Source organism: Prunus avium, chromosome 7, assembly GCF_965620075.1.
Source record: "Prunus avium chromosome 7, drPruAviu1.hap1.1, whole genome shotgun sequence".
Classification (NCBI taxonomy): domain Eukaryota; kingdom Viridiplantae; phylum Streptophyta; class Magnoliopsida; order Rosales; family Rosaceae; genus Prunus; species Prunus avium.
This window is the reverse complement of record NC_142290.1, coordinates 32,266,369-32,286,675: the sequence shown is the minus strand read 5'-3', so window position 1 is coordinate 32,286,675 and position 20,307 is coordinate 32,266,369. Positions and strand designations below refer to the sequence as shown.

Genomic DNA, 20,307 nt, shown 5'->3' with positions numbered 1-20,307 from the left:
ATTATCCTAATTTAATTAATAATTTTAATTTTTAATGTTTGCATTAACCAAGGGCATTTTCTGGTATTTTGAATGTTTCACCATTCTCTGCCTTTTGCTTTATATATACTAGCCTCTCCGCACGCGCTTTCGCGCCTGCGAGAGGCTTTTTTAAAACAAATTAAAATTTTATTTTAGAATTAAAAAATATAATGGGTAGTTGTGTTCCATAAAAATAGGATCCATTATCCGATTTTTCTTTTAATTTTAATAAATAAGAAAAAGTGTGAATTTACCATATTATCCTCATTTAATTAATAATTTCAATTCTTAATGTTTGCATTAACCAAGGACATTTTCTGGTATTTTGAATGTTTCACCATTCTCTGCCTTTTGCTTTATATATATAGATATAGATTTATGATATAAATATTTTTGTATTTAGCTTTACGGAGAAGAAAACTATATTTTTTTATAACAGATACATGGTTTAATTTTTTGCTTAAGAATTTATGGTTAAATGAAATTATTCAATAATTTTAACAGGACAATCCAGTTCGATGTATATAATGAGGCACACATAACACACCTAACATGACATGACATATGCCACCATACCACACATAACATAACACTCCATTACTTTCTACAAATAATTGATGGGGAGGGAGGGAGGAAGGAACTATTTCCACAGCCTATAATGCTGGATGATACCTCAGATTAAGACATGCACTTTTGTCTCTCCAGGAAGTTCTTATCAACTTGCAGACCATAGAAGTCATGGTCAAAGCCATCAAGAGTCGACATGCCTTTGTCCCCTTACATGTATTTAATTTGATATATCTCTCACTTTTATTTTATCCCAAGACACGTCTTGCTTCTTTTCTATGCTAATTTCTACAAATTCCATCACACAAACCACCAAAGGCTTACCTCCAACAAAGTTAATTTCTGCCACTCTCTCATTGCCATTCCCACATATACACTTCCCATTAAGCCATAACTCACAAACTTTGTTTCAACAAATATCCAACAAATTTCAGGTAGTTTTCTTTATTTTCTAGAACTCAAAAAAATAAAAAATAAAAACTTTTCTCTATACATACTATTTCATTAGTGAGATGCAGGTGTTAGGTGAAATGGCATTGGTTAGACTTAGACTTTAGAAAATAATTTGACCCTCTCAACCTTTCAATATGGGAATTTTTAATTAAAGCCAGTAACCATTACCATTGCATAATGCATTGCATCGCATGTGAGCAGCTACTTGATTGACAAGCCAGGAAAAAAAAGAAAAAAAAGTCTACACAAACAAATAGTCGTTTCGCTTTTCGGCCTTTTGCTTTTAAGCTCTTCTCTCTTTTACTTTTATTTATTTTCAGGTATTAGTGTATGTTTTGTTACTTAAAGACAACATTAGTTATAAGCGGAGTCGAATCTTGTACTGGGTAGGTTGGAAGCTAGTATTCTTCGTTATTGACGACATGGTCTGCTCACCGCTTTCCCACTTCCTCTCACTTTCCTCTCCCTTTCCATCCCATCTCTGTAATTTATCTCATTAAATCACCTTAACCCTTCATTTCCAAACCAAATCTCTTATCTCATCTCCATTTCTTTAGTTTATTGGTAGTTGTGTAAGTGTTCGTCTTTATCATATCTTTTGTACTGCTCAGGATCATCGACTTCTGGGTTGTGTCAAGACCTGGCCTTTGGCTGGTTGTGTTGGGTTTTGCTTGGATTCTGGAAATCTTGCTCTTTGTGGACGATTGTAGTGAGAGTAAAGTTCCATCTTATCTTTGACTTCAAGCTGAATTGCAGGTAATCTGATCTTATTAAGTTAAGTGCTACAGTTAGCAAAATCATGAAGTTTCACATTTTGATTACAGAAATTTCATGTGGGCTTTACTTTACCGAGTGAAATATAGCTCTTGGGTGCTTAGGATCTAACCCAAGTCCAAGTCTTTGGGTCATTTTTGGTTCTTCAACCTACTCATTGACTGGATTTGGCTGGATTTCGTAACTTTCCCAGTATTTCTTTGCATTGAGAGGACTTGATTAGCTGCATTTTCAAGGCTTTGCTAGATTTAAGATCTTTTGAGCTTCTTCCAAATTCATTCAAGATTAAGAAAGAGGAAAAGGGAATTATCTTTTTTTGTTAGTTAGCCGTAGTTTGTTTTTCCGGAAATATCTGGACCCAAATGATGGGAGCAAAATCCAGTAAAAACAAGGGTGTTGATGGCCAAGCACAATCATCATCACCACCACCACCACCACCACCACAATCCCTTGAAACCAATACCAATTCCCAAGACACAGCCGATTTGAGCTCGTACGAGGCAGCCTGTAAACATGACCCGGCCTTATTATCATTTGATGCCACTCTCCGACAGCGCACTAGCCGTGTCATCACCTCACTTTCCACTGGACTCGAAGTTCGGTCCCTATCTCTTGACTCACTCAAAGAGGTTACTGATTGCTTGCTTGACATGAACCAGGAAGTGGTCAAAGTCATTCTAGAATGCAAGAAGGATATATGGAACAGTAAAGAAATGTTCTCTCTTGTGGAGGAATACTTTGAAAACAGTCTTCAAACATTGGACTTCTGTACTGCCCTTGAGCAATGTCTCAAGCGCGCTCTGAATAACCAGCTGATAATTCAAGCTGCAGTTAGACAGTTTCAGGAAGAAGTAGAAGCTGGAGCTGAAGGGAAAAGGTGTGAGAGGACCTTACAAGAACTGAGGGCATTTAAGGCAGCTGGGGACCCTTTCACGGATGAATTCTTTATACTGTTTCAGTCAGTTTATAAGCAACAGGCATCGATGTTTGAGAAACTGCAACTTCGTAAGAGAAAACTTGATAAGAAGTTGAAATCTGTCAAAGCTTGGAGGAGAGTGTCAAATGTTATTTTTGTTGCCAGTTTCGTCTCTGTATTGGTTTTTTCTGTGGTGGCAGCTGCTATTGCTGCACCACCACTTGTAACAGCCTTGGCAGGAGCATTGGCTGTTCCAATAGGTTCAATTGGAAAGTGGTTTAATTTGCTCTGGAATCGTTATGAGAGGACACTGAAAGGGCAGAGGGAGATAATCAGCTCAATGCAGATTGGGACTTATGTTACAATGACGGACCTGGACAACATCCGGGTGCTTGTTGACAAATGGGAAATTCAGATTGAGTCACTGTTGCAGACTGCTGGTTTTGCTCTTAGAGAAGAGGACACTGTGAAGCTAGTGATAGATGAGATCAAGAAAAAGCTGGAAATGTTTGTGGAAACCATTGATAATTTAAGCCAACATGCTGATAAGTGTAGCCGGAATATAAGGAGGGCGAGGACAGTAATTTTGCAGAGAATAATTAGGCATCCCAACAAATGAGTAGCCTTTGGGTATGTTTTTCTGATCAGTGTTCTCTGGCTGGTTGCCTATTAGTGAAACATAAGCACCCAGCTAAAGTAACTCTTCACCTTGGGTCAATGTCTTTGATTTGGCCTTTGTTAGAAGAAAAAAAAGGGTAGAGTTAATTGTTTCTACTGCTCGAAAGAGTTCATTGTTAAGCAGGATTATACTAAATGTGTTTACATTTTCAGAGTATGCTTCAATCAAAAGGATTACTTACTTGTTTTGACTTTGACTGTTTCATCTGGTTTCTTATTGCAAAATGTTCAAGAATTTTTTGCTTTCTTTGCTGCTTAATGCTGTTATAGAGAACTCAGAAACATGATTGGATGATAATGAAGTTAACTGCCGCACTCCAGTAGATAGTTGGTCATACATTAGAGGGTGAGTCTAAGAAAAGTGTTGTATATTTCTGCAAAAGAAAGCGCATTCCTGTGGATGGAAATTAGTTAGGAAGGTGTCCTATTCCAATGGTGAATCACTTTGTGTTTAAGAATATTTGTCCACATCGGTGTCTGCATATTTTGATATATTTCTTTTACTTGCTTCTCTATATGATATAGAGATTGTTCATCTTCAGTCTGATATGTATCGGACGGCCTAATGGATCCAACGGCTGAAGACATACAAAGTATGAAGTGTGGAAAATGAAGGGGCTTGGTCAAGAGGCCGAGAAAGGCATGCATTCTTGATAGGAAGAAAATTGTTTCATGATTTTTGCTTCAGTTGTTTTTTATCTGGTTTGTTGTATGAAATTTTTGGGGATACTCAACTGTTATATGGTGAATGATGTAAAAACATGAAAACGTGAATGTATTTCTTTAATTACTATCTTTGAAACATCTTGAGATGATATGATTTGTTGGGTCGGGAGTGTTGCAGAAAATGAGGGATTGGTAGGCATGCACTAGATGCATGCTTACGAGTCTATGGCAGCAATATTGAAATTAAGAACTCTTCTTCTACTACGTTACATTTTTTAAGCCCTAAAACTGGAGTCTTGATCCTGGTCGAAGGCCAAAAGTCACAATGTCATCATGCTGTATGATTGTACCAGGTCAAGATGGTACTTGATTCTCATCAAAACGGTAAATGATACTGATCTCTCATGATCAAGATTTACTAAGTTTACCGGATCAGCTTTACTTATGAGACGAGTTGTAAACTTACGAATGTTTTGAGTTTAGAATTCTCTACATTGTTAAGTTTATTTGTTATGCGTTGTGGTGGTTTGTGGTTTGAGAGTGATTGCATATATCCGAACTTTATTATTATAAAGTCTTGTACGGGATGAAAGATCATGAGATATTAGTTACCCAAAAAATTGTAACATTGTTTTTACTGAAAAACTTGCCCAAAAAAAATAAAAAGAATTGTTTTTTTTTTGTCGAGAAAATGACTCGTATATCGTTTGACCCATTTTCTCAAATTTGCCACAATAGAAATCACTTCTCATCTGACTATCAGCGATACAAAAAAGCGCGAGGACCAAACGCATAGCTTCTATGCGCGGTTTCTATAACCTCCATGGATTTCTCAAACGCCTTGCAGCTTTCACGGCCATCCATGATCATCATTGTCCAAAGAGTTCCATCAAATCCGTCCATTCACTCGACCGAATCAAACAAAACGAACCCAGTAAGCCAATTACCAGAAAGAGCATCAAGAAGCACTTCAAATCCAGTAAAAAGCAAGAAGATGCAGACCCAACGATTTACATGAGGGAAACCATTGGAAACATATACAAAATTCTCAAATATTCAACATGGGATTCTGCTCAGGACCAATTGCAGAGGCTGCCCATAAGATGGGACTCTTACACTGTGAGCCGGGTGCTCAAAACCCATCCTCCAATGGAAAAAGCATGGCTTTTTTTCAATTGGGTTTCCGGGGTTCGAGGGTTTAAGCACGACCACTTCACCTACACAACAATGCTGGACATTTTTGGAGAGGCGGGGAGGGTGTCTTCCATGACCCATGTTTTCAAGCAAATGCAAGAGAAGGACATAAGGATTGATGCTGTTACTTACACTTCGCTGATGCATTGGCTTTCTAGTGCTGGGGATGTTGATGGGGCTGTGAAGGTTTGGGAGGAGATGAGAGCTCAGGGCTGTGTTCCTACTGTTGTTTCTTACACTGCTTATATGAAGGTCCTGTTTAGTGATAACAGAGTGAAGGAGGCTACTGATGTTTACAAAGAAATGCTTCAATCTGGGTGCTCTCCAACTTGTCATACCTACACTGTCTTAATGGAATACCTTATTGGTTCGGGTGAGCCCAACTCAACTTTGCATACCTAGTGCCATCCATTTGTTTGTTGTAATGTCTGAATGGGCCATTGTTAAATTGTTTGATGTTGGGCATGTTTTATATGTTAGGTGAAGCAAATATACACTGCAAGTTACCACTTTTGTTCATTGGGTTGCACTAATTTCTCTTCCCACTGGCTGTTCTTTATCAACAGAACATAAGACTTTTTGTTTTTGGTTGTGTCCTCTCAATGATTTTTGCTATAATTTGAAGTTGTTTTGATTTGACTTTCCGTAATCTTTGTGATTGCTTTCCTTTTCCCTTCCAGTGTTGAGATGATGTGTAAGTAACGTGCAAACATATTTCTTTGCTTAATCGTATTAAGGAAAGATATCATGTTTCATTAACTTGCGTATTAATATTAATGGTTCCGAAATGGACTCGTCTTGTATAATTTCTATGCATAATGCACTTTTGGTGGGATCTTGGGCAAACTGGTTCCTTTTTTTTTTTTTTTTACTATGTTCCTCTCCTGCCTCTCCAAAACTTAAGATAATCAAATTACTCTATTTGTGTTGGGTTTTCAGGTAAATGCAAAGAGGCACTTGAGATTTTTGGCAAAATGCAAGATGCTGGAGTACAACCTGATAAAGCAGCTTGCAATATTTTAATTGAGAATTTGTGCAAAGTGGGAGAGACATGGACAGTGAACCAAGTCCTTTGGTTTATGAAAGAACATCGCCTTGCCCTTCGTTACCCTGTATTTCTAGAGGCACTCAGAACTTTAAAAATTGCTGGGGTGAGTGATTCCCTCCTCAGGCAAGTTCATCCTCACTTTTCCATTGAATCTGGGAATCAGGAGACAGGTGAGCTTAGAGCAACTGCTGCTGATGCTCCTTCAACAATGGATGAATGGCTTGTACTGATTCTCTTAAAAAAGGAAAATCTTGTTGCCATAGACCACTTACTCGCTGGAAATGAAGATAAGAATATAAAATTGAATTCTGCAATCATCTCAACCATCATTGTGGTAAATTGTGGACTTTGCAGACCAGATGGTGCTTTGCTGGCTTTTGAATATAGTGTGAAAATGGGTATCATCGTTGAGAGAAATGCCTATCTTTCTTTAATAGGAGCTTTGATCAGATCAAATTCATTTCCAAAGGTGGTAGAGATTGTTGTGGAGATGATTAGGGCTGGGTATTCTCCTGGAACATACCTAAGTGCACTTCTAATATATAGGCTTGGGCGTGCTAGAAGGACCAATTGTGCTGCAAAAGTCTTTAATTTATTGCCTGATGATCACAAGTGCACTACAACTTACACTGCCTTGATGGGTGTTTACTTCTCTGCTGGTAGTGCTGATAGAGGACTTAAAATTTTTGATACGATGCGAGGGGAAGGGTTTCTTCCTTTCTTGGGAACATACAATGTTCTCTTAGCCGGTCTCCAAAAACTTGGTAGAGTTCGTGAAGCTGAAATGTATAGGAAGGAAAAGAAGAGTCTGCAGAGTGATGGTCAGTCTCAGAATGCTGTCCCCATTGATCAGAAGATCTGTGACTTTCTATTTGCTGGGGATGTGGTATCTTGATGCTATTTGGCACCCAAGAGATTCCCCACATTGATGGTGCTGCAAATGCAATGCATTGCTGCTTAAGATAATATGTTCTAGGTACTTCTCCTGTCAACCTGATGACTCTGTATATGATGGTGGCAAGATGCTGTAAATCGAAAGTCCAGACTCTGGAAGAGCCATCACCGCATGGGCTTCATATATCCGAATGCTTAGAAAGAAAGCTTTGCAACAGGATGCAAGGAAACTTTCGGAAAGAGCAGACTCAGTATTCAGTTTCTTGTAACCAAGTTCAATACATTTGCGTGGAAGTTCTGCTGATTAGCTCAGATGCCAAGCTGAAGGTTATGCTGTTGGTGTTGACGTGGGCTAGGGTTTATCGTTATTTAGACCTGATGTGGTTCACACACTCTGAGTTCCCTTGATGGGTGTAGGTGAAGACTTAAGGCGGTGTAAACATGCTTAAATAAATAATTTATCATTGCTGACACCATTAATGATATGTACAATGGACCAAGCTTAAAAGACCTTTGTACAAAAACTCCTCCAATTCACTCTCCTGTAATATTTTCAGTTGTGCATCCGACATTTTTGTCATGCTTCAAAGGTTTTCTAGATTGATCTATATGTTTACTGCTTACACAGACAGACACGATAGAAGCTGCATTGTCTCTCACTCCCTGTGTGGTGTGGGTGTGTAAAGAATATCAGTAGGGTGGAACGAAGGCAAAGCCAAAAAGGAAAAAGACAGAAATGAGATTTAGAACAAGAGGTCAATCATGCCAAGTGACCCATAAAACCAGCATTGCTTGCTGGCTTTGGTTGCTTAAACTTTGGCAAAACCTGCGAGAATAAACATGTATTGCCGGGAATATATGCTGTCTTTAGACTATTTAGAAAAATGCATGGTCTCTCAATCATTGCTTTTCCTAGTTGATAAGGCAATGCTCAATTGCTTTTCTTAGGAAGCTCATGAGGTTCCTTGCATACTTTTATATACAACTTACATGGTTAAGTGCAAATGAGGGAAAAGAATAAAGCATTATGTACTCAAAGATTGGATTCTTTTAAAATAATGGGTTGTTGTTGTTAGCCTTGCCTCAAGTTTCTTAAGCATTTGTCAACCACACCAGTCTATTTCATGATCAATTTCATGACTACAATTCATTCAGTGAAAGGGTGTGTTATATTCTTCATAAATATCAGATTGAGATCTACATATGAAATATATGACAAGGAATTTAGATTTTTTGTTATAATCCAAGTACTACAAAGCATAATTAAAAGAGTGATAACCAGTAAAAGCCTATTGGTTTTTAGCATTCAAGGAGCCTTTATTCTTGTCCCTCTAACTAAGTTCACTAGTGTTTCTTCTATCCTCTAGTTATGTGGAAGGTTTATAGGCATGGGTATACATGGAGCATGACCATTACCAAGATGAAGGGCATCCTAGTTAGTCATCCCATTTGGTAGCTGTGACTGGAACCGACTCCAATTCCGTCCAATAGAGTCTCACTCTTGGGAAGGGGACATTTGTCCCGAATATGTTGGACAGTTGTTCAATTTAATCAGTTTAGTTCTATATTATTGTTAAGTTCATCAAACGATTCGAATCATAGCAACAAACAATTCGACTCAAGAGAATCTCATTATCATACCCAAAACATAGTACATTTTGGGGTTAAAATTTTTTTTGACCAATGAGGGATATTGGTGTACCAAGTGGAGGAGAAAATGGCAATTCAATGTGAGGTTTGCTCGAGAAAGGATAACAAACTAAACCAGAGAGCATCAAATCCTCTAAAATTATTATCGAATAAAAGCTGCAAAAATGTACGACTATGTTTCTTCTAGAACTCGGATTGTCATTTGGGTCCATATCAAGCCAAGAATCTCATTATCCATCCAAACTTACTTGAATTGTCCACGATCAAACCAGATAGAAGAGAGAGTTCTATGCGGATCATGACTCATATGCAGCTCAGTATTGGTAGATAGCTTTGTGTCACCATAAATTTATAAACAAAAAAATTACCCTAATTTCGTACTGAAAATGACAAACAGCTGTTAGGTCTAGTGGGCAAACATGATTACGAACTCTGATGAAGCTAATCAAACTTTATTTATTTTTTTGAATAAACTAACCGAATATTTTAGTAGCAATTTATTTGGTCACACACGCAATTGCATGGCTTGAGTGAATGATGATGATAAGGATGTAAAGATTAAAATAAACAGCTTTTTATGCAACTCGTGGTTAATAATATGCAATTACATAATTTAATTTGTATTGACTAAATACAAATATGTCATTGTTTTTCTTGGATTATTAGGCACATGTATTAGTTAGTAGTGTAATTGAGATTAATTATCAAAATTAATTAAAATCATTTTCATAAATCGTGCAGAGTATATAATGCACCGTACGCCTAGTCATTTTAATGAGGATTTGGATGGATGCATTGCAGTTTAATATTGCAACATTCGAGCTTTGGCCATGGAAATTGGAATGGTTTATTTGGATGTAGCCCAGCGCATGTTGATAATGTGATTAATGTGCAAACCAAAAAAAAATGTTAAAAAATTTACAACAAACCAAAGGAAAGGAATTTAAGAATGCTATCATTTGTTGGAGCGGAAAATTTCAGAAGGAGAGAGTACCTGTAAAAAGACACTTTGACGCCCAAGTTAGTAGTAGGAGTTCAAAAAATTTGCATGAGTAAGCCACTTATCCATGCATCCTTTCTTTTTCCTCTCTCAAGATCTTGGGTTAATTGACCTTTTATAGGTCATGGAGTCTTAGGATCCGAGTATCATATTCCTCATTTATCTCCATGTTTCAAGATAGTGGATAACAAGTTGCTTGATTGTCTCTACTCTCCCAAGTTTAGGATGCATGGATAAGTGGCTTACTACTTGAGGAGTAATTTTCGCTCCCACACCATTTGTAGATAAAACCAAGAGAGCAAAACACGATATGATCAAACTTAACTTAGGGATTTGAATTGACTGAGTTATATTTACCGAACCCAACGATAAAGGGTAAAATTCCATAATTTGAAAAGCATTATTTTGTGTGACGATATTACCACATATTTTTCATCATCATTCACCTCCAAGCAAAGGAATGGCCCAACAAGAACAATTACATTTGAGAAAAAATAAATTTGATTTAGGATGAAATAAATCACCGGCTTAGTCTAAATAGAATCATCCAAAAACTAGAATAATAAAGTAAAAATTAATGTAAGTTTGTTGGGATTTAAAATCAGCATCTTTAATCAACCAAATAATACGACTTATCGCATTACTAATCACCAACTTAATCCTAGTACACCTTTTAAACAACAACCTCAACTTAAATTCATTGCCAAAAACCTCTATCTTTATCTCTCTCTTTTTTGTTTTTTTATTTTGGTTTTTGGTTTTTGGTTTTTTTACCCAAAAAAAAAAAGAAAAAAAGAAAAGAAAAGATATTAACAAAAGGCTTGGTCCTTAAATGCCTATTTGGCGCCACGTTTGCGTGAACGTTTTGTAAATAGTCTTTGTACCTGTTCTAATATCACCAGAAAATATGAGCTGTGCCATCCAACTTTCTCGCGCAGAGGAAAGACGAAAGAGTAGTTCACAATCGCATGCGGCCGACCCTATTGTTAGCTCATGCCGCTCAAGGATAACGATAGGTCTCTACTCGCCACGTGTCGATTACGTTACTCCAGCACATGAAGTCCACCTGAACATAAGTCAACATCAAGCAGCTTACTCAACTTTCATCTAATCGAACAGTAGGCAGTTGAAATTGTTACGTTGCGGTGAGCTTGACCGCACACGTGGACGGTGATGGCCTCACCAACTTAAATGATCTTTTCTCTCGTGAAACCGGCCCCGCGTCCCCGCGTACGAGAAATTGAAAATGCGAGAACTAATAAAACGAATATGCCCCGAACATAAGGCATATGTTATTTGTAGATCGTTGAGAACCGTGCAACGCGGAATTTCTCCCCTCTTTCTGTTTGTAAAAATCGCGAGGGTTTTCAAAATATCGTGGTCGTCCTGTTAATTGGGACACCTATATAAAGGAACAGAGGCCTCCATTGTTGATGCGCTCAAAACCAGTACAAAGCTTTCAAGCTCTCTCTCTCTCTCTCTCCTATTCAAACAGAAAGCCTCGGCGATTCTCGCTCTTTGATTTATATGATGGCGTTCAAGAAAACCCTAGCCCAGCGCCTGTTCAATATCTCCAAGATCTCGCCCCAAACCCTCCGAAACTGCCGGATTTCTTCGTCGGCGGTTCATACCCGACCGGCTCCCAAGCCACGGGAAACAAGCATCGCACCCGACCCGGGAGACAATGTCATTTTCCGCCGCTTCTTCCACAAGAGATCGTCGCCGGCGACGTCCCAGAGGCCGGAGATGTGGTCCTTGCCGACTGGAGAAAACCTGATGGAGAAGCTCAGGTTCATGGCCATTGGCTCTGACCGAATCCGGTTGGACTGTTTGGCTCCGCCGGAGCCCGAGCAGGAGAGGTCGCCGGCGGTGGGTTCAGGATTGACGGCGGAGGAAACCAGGAAGTTGCTGAGGGTGGCCCAGTTGGAGGCTGTGAAATCGAAGCTTCGAGAAGTCCAGAAAAGCTGGGTATCGTATCCGGAGTTTGTTCGGATATGCAAGGAGGGTTGTTCGGATCCGGATCTGGGTCTCGGGTTCGCCAAATCGTTAGACGAAAACGGGTCCGTTATCGTGTTGGGAAACGCCGTTTGCTTGAGGCCTGAGCAGGTTAATTTCTGATTCATTAATCTTAATTTTATTTCGTTATTTGCTTAATTACAAATTTAAATTCAAATTACCATTTTTGTTTTCTTTGTGGGTTTTATATTTGTTTGGTGTTTCAGATAATTATTGATGGTCTTGGTCTGTTGGCCGAGAGGGTAGAAATAAAATTACGAGATTTTCCCATTTTAGTGATTGTTTGATTCTTTTCTTTTCCTTTTTGGTGATTTGGGAAATTCCGAAAACTGATATTATTTTATGATTATTTTGTTTGTTTTCTTCAACAGGCCAAATCTAAAACGTGAAAAGGGTTCCCCACGTTTCAGTTTCTACCGTGGCAGATTTTAATGTTCATGGGATTTAAATCCCTTTTCATACACTGTTTGAGGAGACTACAGTCAATTAAAAAACAAAGAAAAAAAGCAGATGACATTTTTATTTACAGAAAATTACATTTTTTTGTTGTTGGTGGGGTTGGTGTTTGAAGGAACTAGAAACTTCAATAGGATTGAGGGTAGTTTTGTGCTAATCCTATACAAGGGCCCCAAAAAAGGAAGTAAATTTAATACCTAAAGATTAGGATAATTAATTACTTGCCAAGTAAAGAGTAATGATATGTTCCTCAAAATTGAATAGTTGGAAGAAATGAGGAGAGAGGGGGATGTTTTCAGTCAAATGAAAAAAGAGAAAAAAAAGAAGTGGGTTTGGTGATATCTTGGCAAAAGGGTTGGGTTTGCTTTTTCCCTTTTAGGGTGGTGGTATAGTGTTTTGCTGAGAATACCTCACAGATATAGTTCTTGGATTTGTTTTAGTTGCTAACATGCACCTTCTATGGCATCTCTATCTTTTGCTCTGCTTGCATAACTCATTACTTATATTTTCCCTATTTCTTCAACAAAAATTTAGTCTTTCCTTTTGTTGATTTAAAAGAATTGGCAGGTAGCAGAGTAAAAGCTTTTGTGTTATCTTCTTGATTCTAGTTTTAAGCTATTCTTTTAGCCCAAAATTTTGATTTTCTTAGGGTCAAGTTGTTTTTTTGGTTGTTGTGTTATATAGTTTGAGGGTAAAAGTCCAAAGATTGATGGAAGATGTTAGCTTGTTAGGCTGAGCATGCTTTACCCAAACGTTTCAAACTGTTTGATTACTGCAGGTAGCCAAAGCCATCCAGGAACTAATTCCAATTCCAGGAGCAGCTGCAGCCAACCCAAACGACCCAAGAATCAGGGAATTGGAGGACATGGAGAGGCACAAGTTTGAAATCGACAGGAAAGCCGAGTTCCTGGTTCGGAGGGAGCTCTGGTGTGGGCTTGCATATCTTGTTGTCCAAACAGCCGGGTTCATGAGGCTCACCTTCTGGGAACTCTCATGGGACGTCATGGAACCTATTTGTTTCTACGTTACTTCAATGTACTTCATGGCTGGCTATACATTTTTCCTCAGGACCTCGAAAGAGCCCTCTTTCGAGGGATTTTTCCAGAGCAGGTTTCACGCGAAGCAGAAGCGCCTCATGAAGCTTCAGAATTTCGATGAGGGAAGGTACAATGAGCTAAGAAAAGCTTGTTATCCTTACTCGTCATCGTCTTCTTCAGCACTGCCCGCGTCAACTGCTTTTGACGGGCCAAAGAGCGTGCAGTTTGGTTCAATACGTAGTTAAAATTACAGAGGCAACAGAAGAAGCAAAGAAAAACAAAAATAACAATATGATTGAAAATGAAATCCCAATTTTGTTTTAACCCCCTCTTTCTCCCCCCACTGATTTAACTTAGAATTTAGTCCCCGGCTTTCTGTAAACAATGATGTGGAGAGTGTGTAGGTTTGTAGTTTTATGATATCAATTTACCCCTGAAAAAATTCACTCCGATTCACAACTAGTCTTATGTTCATCAATGAAATTGCTGTAGAAAACTTTTACTTTATTCTGCGTAATATTGAAGACGAAAAGATAAAGAGCCGTAAATCACCAGACAACTGAACATAAAGGAAAGTGTAAAAAAAGCTAAAGTGTCACTGTTTCTGTGGTGAATTTGCAAGCACTTGGATTTTTATAATAAAAATGTTATTGGTAAAAAAAAATACTTTATTATATATGAGGCTTCCGAAAAGAGACCCGCTGAATATGAATAAACTATGTAATTATGTAGTTTCCAAGTTAGTGGCCTCTGGGATTACCTCATAGTTATTGAGAGAGGTCATTCAAATGAATCGGCTGCATGTGCTTCTACTAAATGGGTTTTTTTTCTTCTTAAAAACAGAAACAAAATTCCAAATTTTGGAGTCTCACTTCGCAGCAATTTCAGCACTCCAATAAAGATTATCTGTCACCCAATTCAAGGCTTCAAACCATGTTTTAAAAAAAAAGTATCATAATCACATAGTTCCGTTTTTAATTTATTTTAAATTGAATATTCACCTTCTAATATGATATTAGAACGAATTATTTATTTGGTCATGTTGAGTGACTTTACAGTTCCTACGTCGCCTAGTACAAATCGTCCATGTATTAGACGTAACCCACAACTAGCTTAAAAACCTAAAAGATCTTGACTTTCTACCCTCAATACCAATTGCTTTTTGATGGGATAATGACATTCGAATAATCTTTCTTCTAAACAAACCTAATGACATGAGCAAATGAGTTGGGAGGGCAGTTTGTGCACGACATACAACAAAAGTGAAATGGTTCATCCATGACCACGGCAGGTTTCAATTGGACAGGCCAAGTCTTCAATCTCTTTTCACACCCCCTTCGTCCTTGTTATTTAGGTCTTTGATATGGGATGGCATCACATTGGGACCATGCGAATGCATTGTCTGACGTGCCCATCCACTCCCCAAGACGCGTGTCAGGTCAAGGTTCATGGGTTCTCGTCTTGATCTTGATGAAGAAAAAAGAAAAGAGCAGACGGCCAAGAAACCTCCAAGAAGCTGGGGCTCTATTGATCATGCTCTTATTAGTTATTAGTGGACTGTATGGTAGGTGACAAAGTTTTGGACACATTCACTTTGTTAATGTAACATGCATCCAAACCCACCTCAATCCTCAATCCTCAATCCTGATTCCTATCCAATTCTTGGCCTTGTACCAATTTTAATATTGTGATGCATTGCCTGCCACCGACCTAATGTTGCCTTGCCTACCATATGAAAACTAAATAATATGATTCTTCAGTTTATTCCCTTTTGTTTGATTTTAAAATGGGATGGGGATTTTGGGATTTTGGGATAATGGAATAGAATCATGGTTATCTTTACATGATCTATCCACAGTTGTCATGAGATAGGCGTGGGGCTGGCTGTGTAAGTTATGTTAGGTCTTCTTTTTCCAATTAGTCCCTTAGTTTATGATGGTATTTGTCTAGGATTTAAAATATTTGGTTCATTATACGTAACGACTCATTCTTCTTTAAGACACAGTTCTATACATGTACATAAGTTTTTAAAATTGTATTTTTATTAAGTCATTTTTTGTATATGCAAGTCAGAGTGCGATTTGCATAATGTAGCCAAAGAGCAATTTGTCTGCAGTTTCCTATACGATTGTGATCCTTTTGTTTGCATTATTCTTTTTCTTCACATTATACGCATTGAAATTATGTTGAGCCAACCCTAAGGCTAAGAGAGAAGTGAGAAATTGTTTATGTGGTTGTGGTTGTGGTTGTGGTTGGGGCCAACCAAAGTTTCCGCGTGATGCAAAAGTAATGGTGATGTATCCTTAAATCATTGAGTCAATTTCGTACCAAGTTGACAATAATTTTCGTGGGGGTCTCTCTTTTGTATCGTTCTTTGTTTGGCAGTGGAGAGGTTGTGCCGGCCCAGCTCTGCACTGCACCGCACAACACCCTCCCTCTTTGGTGCTTGTTTTGTGAGTGCAAGTATGGTCTTCCGTGCCCACACTACTCTTTGATAATTACAGTGGCTGGTATCAGGTCCTTGTATGGTTCTCTGTTTTTCGCCCCCTTTCTTGGGTTTGGCCTTTTGGAATGAATTGACTCTTTGACCAAAAAAACAGACACGATACCTTTCAAAGTGCCAAGTGGGTTAAATTGACCAACCGAAAATTGAAATGCATTATCAAGAGTCAAGATGAACAAGAGTTCTTGATTTTAGATGTCACTTAAAAGACTAAATTTCAGCCCATTATTCAAAACATGTGTCTGGATGCCGAGTCCAACCTAGTCACATTTAGGCCCATTATTCACCGAAGATGTTTTGTACAAGGTCCAAAAGCAAAGCCTTAACAATATTGATGTGGATTAAGCCAATTAGTCGAGTCAAAATTAGATGCGCAATTACATTTTTGTTCATCTTTTGTTGGCAGGACTCACATGAAAAAAAAAAAGAGGAGAGAAATTATGACTTCCAAAACATATATATGTTTATGTTGTTTATGGGTCAAATCATATTTTCTCCAATTTTTTTTTTAAGTCTATTTGTTTGGAAAAATAAAATAAACCTAACATACACAAAATTAATTTTAAAAAGTTAACACGAAAAAAAAAACATAAAAAACCAAATATACATCTTCCCCATTAAAGCAAAAATCGTATTTACATCTTTTGAATATATAAAAGAGATATAAAAATAGTTTTACACTCCCGAATTTACTCCTTCCTAAATACTCTAACTAAGAGTACTTTAGTTGAAGAAGAAAAAGTAAACCTTTAAAGTCGTGATCAAGTCCAAACTGACCTTGAATAAAGATTGATTTAGAATTGATCAAATGCTTGCATAATTCACACGTAAAGAGAAGTAGTTAGGGTATTGCATTAATTCCCGCCGAATAGCATCGTAAGCTTTGAGACGATTTGTTATGATCCAATTCCAAACACACGTTTCCTACATGAACGCAATATGCTCTCATGATAATCATTCATTTGCAAAAGCCACAATTTCTCTTACTCAAAATCTATGACAAATTGTTTATTGAATTTCAAGACATGCCTCCCTCTTATGAGGTATCAAATCCCTAACGTCCGTGTAGTGTTGCAATGCAATCAATTGAAATTTATGGTATAAAAGCAAATATTCTACTTAATCTAATCTAAACTATGTAGAGTGGAATTTGAACTCGGCGCTCTAACCAACTTGACTAAGCTCAAGTCTATTATCCTAGCATCAATGCTTTTCGATACGAGAGTAGAATCCTTTCTTACCATTTTATAAACTGAACAATTTTAGACACAATTGCAGCAAAGATTCATGTAACAACCTGGCAAATGATATGATCAAATCATGAATTCCCATCAAAAGATTTTACCCATCAGAATACCAAAAAGTAATATAAAGTGGCCACTAGTTTTATGAATTCCCATCAAAAGATTTTACTGATCAAATCATGAGAAACATAATCATATCAGGTATCAAAAAAGAAAAAGAAAAAGAAAAATCTACTGAGAGAACTGAACTTACCTGACCCCACCTTTTTACGCACCTCATCTTTTACTTTTTTACCTCCATTGTAAATGTATACATTATTTTTTATTTTTTGTTCTTTATCAAAAGAAATGTATACATAATTAACTTAACTTTATAGACCCTTTTACAGCAAATCTAAAAAGGCAAGCCCCAACCCCACCCCACCAAAACTATCATACACTCTAACCCACACTATCAAAGCTCCTTGCCATTCCTTTCTTTCCCTCCCAACCCAGGAGAACAAGACCCGCCACCAGCCACAGACTTAACCTCGCCGCCGCGGGTCCTTCCCTTTTTATCAAAACCCAGATGAATTTTGACGTAAAAATTCAAAAAGGCCAAGAGAATCACCCCATTCAACACCGAATTGAACACCCATACCCCGATCCCATTGCACCCGCCTCTCATGAAATGTAGCATCAGAACGCCGACGTGGCACGCGACGTTGCAGCCCAGCAGCGCAATCTGGCAGTTCACGACGACCGGGAAGCAGGCGCTCGGCAGACCCACCGCCGTCCAGAACCTGTAGCCGTACACCACCGAGTACACGAGGGTCGTCAACAGTATCGCCAGAACCTGGATCGACTGAGAGAACTCCAGCCACAGGAACGATATCACGGTCAAGATCGAGTGGTTGAAGAGCTGGAAAGGGACGAGCTTACGACGTCGTAGGATCGTGAAGAATGTGCGGAGCATGTGGGGGAATCTGGAGAGGTAGTACATGTATGACCAGAAGAAGACCCGACCCGACGGGCGGGTCCCGAGCGGGAAGCAGAGGAGCCACTGGAACGGGGTTTTGGAGCGGCGCCAGAACCACCGGGTCTCGCGGATTTCTGCGGCGGAGGAGAGGGTGATGCCGGCGAAGATGGTGAAGGAGATTAGGGCCATGGCGAGGCTGTGGACGGCGGGTATGGGTCCGAGCGGGACGGGTCGACCCGAACGGTTTACGAGGAGGAGGGTGAAGTGGAGGAGGAGGGAGAGGGTGAGGTAGACGGCGATGGCGGTGAAGAGGAAGGACCACGTGGAACCCCAGGAATGGGCGTGGCTCCAGCGGAAGCCGACGATGGATGGGTGCTCCGAGAGCCAGAATGTTAGGGTCTGGATCAGGGGTTGACCCGACATTGGTTCTGCCGGGTTGGGGACGGAGCAGACGGTGGAGGTGACGTGTCACGTCGTTTTTTGGGACGGGAAACGACGGGAAACGGCCCTTCACGCTGTGGCGGATGGGTCTGGAGGCTCTGTCTCACATGGAGTCATACATTCATTCGTTCACTCACATTTTTCTGGTTTTTCTTTATTTTTTATTTTGGAAATTTTGGGTTGGGGAATTTTAGGGGTTGTTTTAGTTTCGTGAGAGAGAGAGGGAGAAACGAGAGGCAGGGTAGGGTTATTAAATTAAGGGATGAAAATGAATCAAATGACCGGTGGGCATGAAGCCAAGAAGTAGTGTTGGAAATATTGCAGTTTTGGAAGACACGTGGACTGGTTTGGTTGGACGTGTGTTGTGGGTACGGGGCTCCGACGTGTCCGAAGGACTAAACTAAGTCTTCGTTTTGGTGATACAGTCAGTCAGTCGTGCACAATGTATTTATAGTTGGGAAGATATTTTTGAGATTGGTCTTGGGTTGGGGGTTATGGGGACCATTTTTACTTTTATGGTTCATATATTTATGAGATTGAGTAGTCGTTACGGGTGATTTTATTGATTGATGATCATCACCGCCGTGATTTTGTTGCTTTTGTAAGGTTTTTCTTCGTTCAAAGGACATGCCAAAAGTTCATCCACCACATTTTGTTGGTGTGGCAGCATTCGGAAAAATGATCCGATTAGACACTGAAAGACGTGCACATATCATATATGATGTTACTAACTTTTTCATCCTCAAGGTCATACTAGTTCTCAATTACGTGTTGTTTTACGGACTAAAAAATATCTTTTATCTGCAAAGGTCCAGTATTAATCATGTAAGGGAAACCCTAATCAACTATGACTAACCATATCTAATTATATCTTCAAGAGTTCAAATCTCCACAACATACATAGATCATTACATTTTTCCCAACCACACATACTTTCAACTAGTTTTCGAATACACATTGAAACGAGAGGTGCTATATCGGCCGCTTATATCTCTTATACATGGTACTTACAATCCATCAATGGATAGAATTCAGTGTCAATTTTGTGGATGGAGAAGTTAAAATTCTTCGACGCAATGTCATGTTTGTGGGTGGAGAAGTTAATGCGGCTGCAAAGAGCATCTTTGCTGAAGATAACCCTCAAAGGAGAGCAGTAGATAGATACTTTTAATAAATAAATAGCATATGTTCTACTTTCCTAAGTTGCAATCAATTTGTTTGTCACTCAAAAAGTTTGAATGTGACGAATGGCATGGGGTCCTCTACTCTCTTGTAATACGTGACGTGGTCGTAATCAGATAATGACTCTTAAGGCCATAATCCATGCTTTCATGAATTAAGAAAATGTATCTTATTGTTGATATTTGTTGTCTGGCTAATGTACAAAGAAGAAGAAGGTGCCTCAAAGGCATTATTATTTGGTAAATTACGTACATTTAGGTTGAGGTTAATGCCTCACCTGTATTTTTCTATGGACTCAAGTTATTGTGCTGAGGTTAGTTTTCTCTCTGTAGAGAAAGACTATAGTAGTTCTGATTTATAGTCCGATAACATAATGATTTTTCTATTTGCATGTTATACCGAATCAAACTGCTCCGAGTGGTTTGGTTCGGCTAGTTTGAACTGTTCAGACAGCTTTTACGCATCCCTACTTATATGCATCATAGTAACTTATTCTATGATTTAATACTATTGATCAAGATGTTACATTCCAGAAAAAACCATATATTCTTTGAATGCACTGCTCATGGATACTCTTTGCAGCCGTGACTGATCATTCCGGGCCATCAT

At 38.8% G+C, this 20,307-nt stretch overlaps 4 protein-coding genes across 5 annotated transcripts; 3 read left to right on the top strand and 1 right to left on the bottom strand.

Annotated features, from left to right (window-relative positions):
• Positions 1-1,378: 1,378 nt before the first annotated feature.
• On the top strand, positions 1,379-4,224 carry LOC110752992 (transmembrane protein, putative (DUF677)). 2 transcript variants are annotated; one of them, XM_021953784.2, is made up of 2 exons: positions 1,379-3,361; positions 3,952-4,224. In XM_021953784.2, exon 1 carries the CDS (start codon positions 2,178-2,180, stop codon positions 3,348-3,350), a length of 1,173 nt encoding a protein of 390 aa, XP_021809476.2. In that variant the 5' UTR covers positions 1,379-2,177; the 3' UTR covers positions 3,351-3,361; positions 3,952-4,224. The 2 variants fall into 2 exon arrangements, with proteins under 2 accessions (XP_021809476.2, XP_021809475.2); XM_021953783.2 differs by having other exon boundaries at positions 3,935-4,224.
• A 127-nt stretch (positions 4,225-4,351) lies between these two features.
• EMB3111 (Tetratricopeptide repeat (TPR)-like superfamily protein) lies at positions 4,352-7,819 on the top strand. The gene is made up of 2 exons (XM_021953780.2): positions 4,352-5,642; positions 6,209-7,819. The coding sequence occupies exons 1-2, from the start codon at positions 4,877-4,879 to the stop codon at positions 7,210-7,212; spliced, it is 1,770 nt and encodes a 589-aa protein (XP_021809472.1). The 5' UTR covers positions 4,352-4,876; the 3' UTR covers positions 7,213-7,819.
• Positions 7,820-11,227: 3,408 nt separating this feature from the next.
• Positions 11,228-13,832, top strand: LOC110752987 (calcium uniporter (DUF607)). Its single transcript, XM_021953775.2, has 2 exons — positions 11,228-11,967; positions 13,112-13,832. Exons 1-2 carry the CDS (start codon positions 11,389-11,391, stop codon positions 13,613-13,615), a joined length of 1,083 nt encoding a protein of 360 aa, XP_021809467.1. The 5' UTR covers positions 11,228-11,388; the 3' UTR covers positions 13,616-13,832.
• A 3,405-nt stretch (positions 13,833-17,237) lies between these two features.
• On the bottom strand, positions 17,238-18,947 carry LOC110753009 (fatty acid elongase 3-like). The gene has a single exon (XM_021953801.2). It carries the CDS (start codon positions 18,496-18,498, stop codon positions 17,572-17,574), a length of 927 nt encoding a protein of 308 aa, XP_021809493.2. The 5' UTR covers positions 18,499-18,947; the 3' UTR covers positions 17,238-17,571.
• Positions 18,948-20,307: the final 1,360 nt, after the last annotated feature.

Bases quoted from the DNA above. Each gene is read 5' to 3' on its own strand.
- LOC110753009 (XM_021953801.2), bottom strand. From the start codon at position 18,498: ATGTCGGGTCAACCCCTGATCCAGACCCTAACATTCTGGCTCTCGGAG.
- EMB3111 (XM_021953780.2), top strand. From the start codon at position 4,877: ATGCGCGGTTTCTATAACCTCCATGGATTTCTCAAACGCCTTGCAGCT. The intron at 5,643-6,208 runs GTGAGCCCAACT...TTGGGTTTTCAG, and splicing joins GGAATACCTTATTGGTTCGG to GTAAATGCAAAGAGGCACTT.
- LOC110752992 (XM_021953784.2), top strand. From the start codon at position 2,178: ATGATGGGAGCAAAATCCAGTAAAAACAAGGGTGTTGATGGCCAAGCA.
- LOC110752987 (XM_021953775.2), top strand. From the start codon at position 11,389: ATGATGGCGTTCAAGAAAACCCTAGCCCAGCGCCTGTTCAATATCTCC. The intron at 11,968-13,111 runs GTTAATTTCTGA...TGATTACTGCAG, and splicing joins TTTGCTTGAGGCCTGAGCAG to GTAGCCAAAGCCATCCAGGA.